This window comes from Manis javanica, chromosome 10 (assembly GCF_040802235.1).
Source record: "Manis javanica isolate MJ-LG chromosome 10, MJ_LKY, whole genome shotgun sequence".
NCBI classification, from domain to species: Eukaryota; Metazoa; Chordata; class Mammalia; order Pholidota; family Manidae; genus Manis; species Manis javanica.
The window spans coordinates 30555049-30562956 of NC_133165.1; the positions used below are offsets into that span (position 1 = coordinate 30555049).

The 7908-nt window shown below is 49.8% G+C and overlaps 1 protein-coding gene across 1 annotated transcript in view; it reads left to right on the forward strand.

Annotated features, from left to right (window-relative positions):
• LOC108387476 (zinc finger protein 541-like) overlaps positions 1–7224 on the forward strand; it is a 17529-nt gene extending 10305 nt beyond the window's left edge. Inside the window, 8 exon segments of the mRNA XM_073214262.1 lie at positions 1605–1663; positions 1939–2098; positions 2704–2779; positions 3337–3425; positions 5452–5592; positions 5756–5883; positions 5885–5926; positions 6038–7224. Of these exon segments, the coding sequence (XP_073070363.1) occupies positions 1605–1663; positions 1939–2098; positions 2704–2779; positions 3337–3425; positions 5452–5592; positions 5756–5883; positions 5885–5926; positions 6038–6209 (867 nt within the window). The 3' untranslated portion in view covers positions 6210–7224.
• Positions 7225–7908: the final 684 nt, after the last annotated feature.

Genomic DNA, 7908 nt, shown 5'->3' on the forward strand with positions numbered 1-7908 from the left:
AGGTATGCTATTTTGTCTTGGCAGTCTACGGGTCCTCTGGTAGTAAATTGAGATCCAGCTAAGTATTTTGTCCCTTGAGATGTTATTTGTAGTGGTGCTATGAAGGGCTGGCGCCATAAGGCGCCAGGGGTCTTTATCTTCATGGTAATGGGCAGCTTGCTCTTCTAAGGGCTCTTCATCTTTTGGGTTTAAATGATCTGTTTGGTGTCTTAAAGACCTGAGTGTAGGATAGATATTTGGGATTTTAGAGGGGTCAGGTTTATCGTGGGTGTCTGGAGATTTTATACTAGTTTGAAGTTTAGGAGATTCTTTAATAGGAGCGGTGGGGTCTTCAGGGATATCTACGGCTACTGAAGGACAGGCAGAGGGTGGTCGGGAGTTTTCCTTAAGGGCTATTTCTCTTGTCTTAATTATATCTTTAATGTCAGGATCTTGAGAATGGACCTCAAGGATATCATGAATAAGGTTCCAGTAAGAAAATGCTGAAACAGAAACTTTTTCAGGGCCAAATGTCTGATAGAAGTCTTGGAGAGCATCACCAACTCTCTTCCAACGTTTATGATCAATAGTGCCTTCGAGGGGGAACCAGGGACAAGTCTCATGGATAAAGGAAAAAAATTGTCTAAGATCTTTTCTTTTAACCCTTACACCTCGTGTCCTGAGGGACTCCTTGAGTCCGTTAAGAAATACCTCGTGGGAGTTCAGTGAATTGCCCATTAGAATACCTGGGCCTTTTGCTCTATGTAGGTTTAACTTTCTCCAATTCAGCCGCTACTATACCAATGTCCTGAGCCACTGGAGCTACTCTCATCAGCTCAGATGAGCCCCTGCTTACATAGGACGGCCGGCAGGTATAATCCACCTGCTCGGACCCTCTAGGGCAGGGACTCTGTAGTCAGAGTCCCCTGGGTATGCCTTTGAGGTGAACGACCGTTAGCCCAAAGTAAGCACAAGGTTTTCAGAGAGGAACAACCAGAGGACAAAACAAGGAATAAATCGCGGCAGCAAACTGGAGGGAGGTGATAAAACCAATCGGACTACTAAAGGTGAGAACTCACAAGAGGTATTTTGAGATGCTTGCTTGGGGGATTTGTCTACTCACCTCCCGAGTATCTGTATCGGGTGAGCCGCAGTGATCCTCTCATGCAGAGTCGAGCATCAGGAAGGAACTCGTGCGATAACTCCTGTGCGATGACTCAAATGAATGCCTGGCCAGGGCTTCCAAGCAGACGTTTCAGCAGGAGTCCCGGGGTGCCCCACGTTGGGCGCCAGTTGTCCTGACCCACGGGACGAACGTGGAGTGTAGCCGGAGATGCCTGCAGAAATGAAACAAGCAAGGGACACAAAGAATGACCAGAAAGACAGGGTGTCTGATCAAGCTGGCACAGTTTATTGTTTGCAGGCTCAATTTATACAGGTTAGCAAGGAAGGGGCGGGTCAAAAGACAATTGGGCTTTAGGTGGCGCCGGCGGGAAGATGTAGAGGGGTGATTGGGCCTTGGTTGGCGCCGGCGGGAGCAGAGGACCCGGAAGAGAAGCGGGAAGTTTGCCATTTTGTGGGTGGGGGCCCTTTGGTCTCCGGCACAGATGTATTTTCATCTTCAGGATGGAAATACCTACTGGCTCCCCGATCCAGTGAAGGAGGAGAGCATGGCAGATGGATGGTAAGTTCAGAAGCCCCTCCCTGCCGGGCCTGGGGGCTCAACCCCTCAAGAGTCCTCTGGGGCTTTTATGTGCTGGCCTTGGGCGAGTGAGCTCTAGATGCTTCAGCCCTGAAGAGGTGCCCGCAGGCCACGAAGGAAGGGGGTATCATCTCCATTTCTGGGGATTCATCGAGAGTTGTCAGTGGATCAGACTTGAAAGCAAAAAAAAAAAAACCAGAAAATGCAGGGTGGAGTCCCCTTGCCTCGTTCTTCCCTCCTGCCCTGTCTCTCCACAGTAACCAGCAAAATGGAGGCCCTGCAGACTGGGCAGAGCCAAGGAGCACATATGTCTGCAAGAATTGCAGCCAGATGTTTCATACAGAGGAAGGGCTGACCAGCCATATGTGTTTGCCCAACGACCAGTGGCTGTCACCTCAAGGGAACCAGGACCAGCAGGTGAAGGGGCGCACGCAGTAGGTTCTGTGCTCGCAGGGCACAGACAGGCTTTGGGGGAGGGAGTCAGTGGCTGGGGGTCATTGTCCCAGGATGGAGGCGTCCTCTCGGGGAAGCCCTGCGGGTTCCATGGCCCTTCCCAATCGGGTTTACACTGGTGAGCTGGACAAAATCCTTCTCCATGGGGCTTACATTTTAATTTTAGGACAGTCAAAGGGAAATCTGTTTTCAAAAATTGTTAGTGGTTAGTGCTATGAAGAAAATACAATGGAGCGTGGCACAGGCAGGGCTCCTACAAATGCCAGTCCTTGACAAAGGAAGGAGCTGGTGCCGGAATAAATCCGCACACTGCTTCCTTCTTCAAGAAAACCCTACTGAGGAAAACACCAGCTGCACTCAGCAGTATGCATAGTGATGGAGCTGGTATGTCCACTGCAATTCACAGGCCGCAGCCAGTCCACGGCCCCACCACCTGCTGAGTACCCCTGGAGTGAGGGAGGCTTTAGGGGGGGCCTGTCAGTGCTTTTCAAATGAATGAAAGGATGAAGGCAGGCCTCCACCTCACCTTCCCTCCCTCAGAAAGTAGCCTGCTTTCCTTCCTGCTCCAGGTGGCCCTAGAGGCCCTCTTACTCAGCAGACCCCAGAAGCCGCCGACTCACCCACTGGCTGATTATCACTACACAGGTACTGGAGCAAGGCTGCGGGAGTGGGTGTGCCCGGCTAGTACCCGGGAGTCAGTTGGTCTTGGCGGCAGGCTCTGCTTGTGCCTCTGGGCGTGCTCTTGGGGCCCTCCTTCTCCTGCCTTTCCAGAAGGGCCTTTCCTCTCCAGGGGACCTCAGTGGGTGCCTCTTTTTCCTGGCTGGGTCCTCCCTTCCCCCTTCCAGTGCAGTGGTTCCCTCAGGGGCTGTGCCCAGCCAGGAAAGGGGATCCCCTGGCCAGGGAGAGGTGAAGGCGGACTCAGATGCAGTGGCTGAGCACCCCAGCCTGGGATTCAGGCAACTGGGGGTCCCTGCCTCCCATTGGCAAGTCTGTTAACCAATGGAAGTCTTGTTATTGCATCTGTAAAGTGGGGATAGTATTGGTCCCAACCTGCTAAGGTTTTTCTAAGGATTGTATGAGATAAAACAGAATTCTTGGCACATAATTGGTACTCGGTAATGACAGCTTTAAAAGGGGCAGGCTGCATTTCCGCCATGGCTGCGGCTGCAGAACTGTCCTTTTCCCTCCTGTTTCCCCGATAGGTTCAGTTGTCTGGACCCCCATGGAGAAGAAGCTCTTTAATAAAGGATTCTGTGTTTACAAGAGAAACTTTTCCTTGATACAAAAGATGGTAAGGTGTTCGTGGTTGGGCTGGTGTAGACAAGGCCTTGTCTCACCCCGCTGAGCCAAGCTAGAGCTGGAGGGCCTATCGGGGTGACACGCTGTTCACACTGTAAACTGCTTGTAGTTTATAAAGCCATTGATGTGAACACCTCCAGACAGTACAGAAATGCCATCACGTGCTCAAAGCCCTCCGCACCTATCCCCATTGTCCTACTTCTGAATGATGACCACTGACTTCAGTTGGGCACCTCAGGCATTTCTTTGCCTGTACAGATCTTATGTGCATATACATATGTACAAATACATAAATACATGTATTTAGAAAGGATGCGATTAGACTACACTTGATGTCTGCTGTTTTTTGTTCTTTTAACTTGATACACACAAAACTGTACGTAACCAAAATGTAAGATTTGATGTTTTGACATATTTATACCTGCAAAACCATCATCATGATCAAGATAAGAAACACATTCATCACCCCCAGAAGTTTCTTCCTGCCCCCTTGGTAAATCCCTTTTTCCTACCACCCCTGTCCCTAATCACCTCCTTATCTTCTTTCTGTCACTATAAGTTAGTTTGCATTTTCCAGTGTTTTCTATCAATCCTGCAGCATGTGCACTGCTTGTCTGCCTCATGTGGCTTCTTACACTCAGCATCACTATTTTGAGGTTCATCCATGTTATTGTGTGAACCCTTTTTCTTGCTGAGGAGTATTCCATTGTGTGGATGTAACAGTTCATTTAATCATTCCCCTATTGAAGGACATTTGTGTGGTTTCCAGGTATCTGCAATTATAAATAAAGCTTCTGTGAACATTCACATTCAAATCTCTACATGAACAAGTAGTGTTGGTGGCGGGGAGGGTGGTAAATACTTAGGAAAGGAATGAGTGGCTCACATGATAGGTGTACATTGAACTTTTTCAAGAAAGTGCCTTTTCATCTACTTCTTCCAGGTGGTTCTTTACCCAGTTTTGGGCCACCTCATGTGCACATGCTGGTCAGCACATTGCTGACTGCTTGAGGGGAGCGCCCCCCAGATCTCTGGAAGCCCACCTGGCTCTGCCTGGACCCCTCTCCCCAGGCCGTGGCCTGGAAACTCTCTCAGGGTGTAGTGTGTAGGGACAGTGGTAGCTTATTTTCTGTCTCTCAGAAAGACTTGTTCTTGGCTTGCCTAGCATCTTCCCAAACATCATTTCAGATGTTTTGACTGTTTCTTCTCATTGTTTTGAATGGGAAGGTCAGTGTAGCTCCTGTTGCTCCATCTTGTTTGGAAGCAGAAGTCCAACCCCCCCTTTTTTTTTTCTTCTAACATAGTGATATTTCTTAGGCAGAGGATTTACTACTCTGGCTCCTAGTCTTTGAAGATATACAGAGCTGAAAAAATTTCACATGGAGAAAGTATTTTCTGAAGTGAGCCCCACATCGTAAATGGCCAATTTAATTTTACTGAGAAATTGTCTTCCTAGAGCAATTAAACTTTCCTGTTCTGCTTTGTTTTTACAGAACTTATTATTAATGGGGTCCATTCTTAGTGGGGGGAGAGCACATGGTGGGGTCTGAATGCCCGAGGATCCGACTGTGCCCTCAAAACCCCCTCCTCCTCTCATGGGCCACCTACCTCTGCACTGTAGGGCACTGCCTGGCTGTTGCAAAGGCTTTGTGGTATCTGCTAATGAGGGCATTCTGCTGCAGGGAGTCCCAGCTGGTAAATGTATAGCCATTAGGCCTGACGTCACAGTGAGCGCCTGTGTAGGGAGCCTTCGTGTACACCTTCCCATAGGGAAGGCCTCCCGGGATTGACTTGGGGCTCAGAGAGCATGCAGAGCTTGGACGGTGCTGGCTACGGAGGCGTCCCCCTGAGCCCCTCGTCACCAGCAGGACTCTGTGCTTCTGTGCTTCTTGTAGCCCAGGGGCATGCCAAGCCCATGGGGAGAGACATTCCAGGAGAGCTTTCAGAAAGTGTGTAGCCCCACGGTGAGGGTGTGTGTGAGGCAGTGCCCAAAGCCAGTTGCTGTTTTCTTTCACCAGGTCCGGACAAAGACTGTGGCCCAGTGTGTACAGTATTACTATAGCTGGAAAAAGAGGGTCAGGTTTACCGCTTCTTGGGCCCCAGGACTGGAGAAGAGGGTCAAAAGAAAGCTGGCTGAGGCAGACCCAACAGAAACAATGGTAGGGGATTCTGGGGCAAGGGGGTCTCACTGGAGTTCAGTGCTGGTCTGGATAGCTACTGACCACCCAGGTCGGGGTGGGGAAGGGGGCCCCTACAGAGGAAAGCATCACCCTCAGAAGGTGGAAGATCGGCACCCTGATGTCATTTCTGCCCCTTCTGCAGGCCACTTGCAGCCCTCAGAAGAGAAGCAACCACCATCCAACCCCTGAGTTGAAGACAGAGACGGAGAGTTGCAGGGGAGAATGCGTCATCACTGCCAGCCCAAATGCTGCTCCCAAGCAGAGCCGTGAGTCTCCAGGGCCAAGGCACTTTTCCCTGCAGGGAGTGTGAGAGGTGGGCACCAGCTCTGTCCCCAGATGCACTCACACAGCCTGCCTTCTGTCCCTGTGGGCCCTCAGCCCACCTCCCCCCTGCTCTGACCCGTGTCCTCTGCTGACTCTTCAGGGTGTTTGACAAGATGTGGACTCGCTATGCCCACATGAAGCAGCACCGGCTTCAGGACCCCATGGAAACAACTGTCAGGGAGGAGAGGCCAGTGAAGGCCTTTAAGGTGGAAGAGGAGGAGAAGAAGGAGGAAGGGGAGATGGGGGCTGACATGGGTCCCTTGCAGGGATGATTTGGGCCGTGAGCCGGGGCCAGGCAGCACATCATTGGAATGAGGACCTTGGGCCCCATCACCTCTCCCTTCAGCCTCCCCGAGGTGTTCAGGGCATCCCTCTGCCTCCACCCCACCTCCCCTGCCCCCCACTGACCAGCCCAGCTTGCAGAATAGCTGGTATTAGCCAACAACAGGCATGAGAAGCACCATCAGCGGACACTGTGGCATCCTCGTCAGCTGGTGCAAGAGGCCCCGGTCTCTTTACGTGTGCCCTGTGCCTTCATACCATAGTCTTGTAATGACTTGGCTCGTTGTTATTTTTTTTTGTCCATGTCAATATGTAAACCCTATTAAATTTTGTTCTTAAGCAGCTGTCTTCTGGCTTCTCTGGCCTGTTGAACCAGCAAAGGCTTTAGGGCTCCTGCCACTCGCCAGCGCCCCAGAAACGCGTGAGCTGAGTCTCCGCCCTGGAGGGGCCGCGTCCTCGTGCATTCCGGGAGCTGGCCCTGAGGTGCCTGCTGCAGTGTGTCCACGCCCAGTCCATGCAGTGGGCTCACAGTGACCCAGGAGGGACCCAGGTGCTCCCCTCAGGGAGCTTACATTTTAGGAGCAGGAGAGCAGCAGAAATAAATAAGCAAAGAGGTGATTTTAGCTATTGCTTTGGGCCCTAATGACAGAAGAGTCAGCAGTGTAGTGACAAGCAGTCAGGACATGATGGGGGTTCCAGTGTGTCCGGGGTGAAGTCAGGGTCTGCCAGCAGCGGCCAGCTCAGCATGCGGATCGCAGCGGGGACGAGGATCACCCCCTCCTGCCCCGAGGTCCAAACCAGAGGGCACAGGAAAGAGCACGTTCCTCCCTCCTTCCTCGTGTCCCTTTTTAAGAGTGGGGAGAGCTTGTAACGGTCTTCAGAAGAATGCCTCTGGGTCCCATTGGTCAGGACTGGGGACCCATGCTTTTTCTAAACTGATCCCTGGCAGTAGGAAGTGCACCATATACAATATAACCAATAATACTGCAGCATCTTGGATGCTAATGGGGAACTCCACTTGGTGTCGCAAGCATCTGGTGACGTATGTAATTACTGGGTCACTGTGTTGGACATTTGAAACTAATATAATACTGCATATCAATTTTATTCCAATTAAATTTTTTTAAAAGACTATAAAAACAATACTTGTTTTGGACATTACATAAGCAAGAAATAAATTACTGTCGTACTTGAGCCATTGAAGGGTTGGCTTGTTTTAGAGATTGTTCTGACAGCTAGTATTAACCAGAATATTTGGCAATACCTGCCACGATCCTGTGTCCCTACCAGATATCAGGAATACTGAGGAAAAACATTCCATGTACACTCTGGGAAATATTTTCCAGGCAAAGCTAAAAAAGGATTTAAAAGCAGGTATTATAAACGAAACTTCAGGCTCTTGATTCATAAAATACACTGTTTATTTTGATTTGGCCATGGCTCGAGCTCTCACTAACAGTTTTTGTTATTATTTTGTTTGGTTCTTTTTTTAAAGAATAACTTTTAGAGTAACTACTCTAGATAACAATAGTAAGAAGAAATTAGAAAAGATTCTGACAAGATGGAAGGAATCAGAACAATGATCCTTGCTGATTACACTGTGCATTTACATACATGCCCATATGCTCAGATCCTAAGCACTAGTTAAAAATTAATAAAACAATATACATCTAAACTATGCCTGTATCA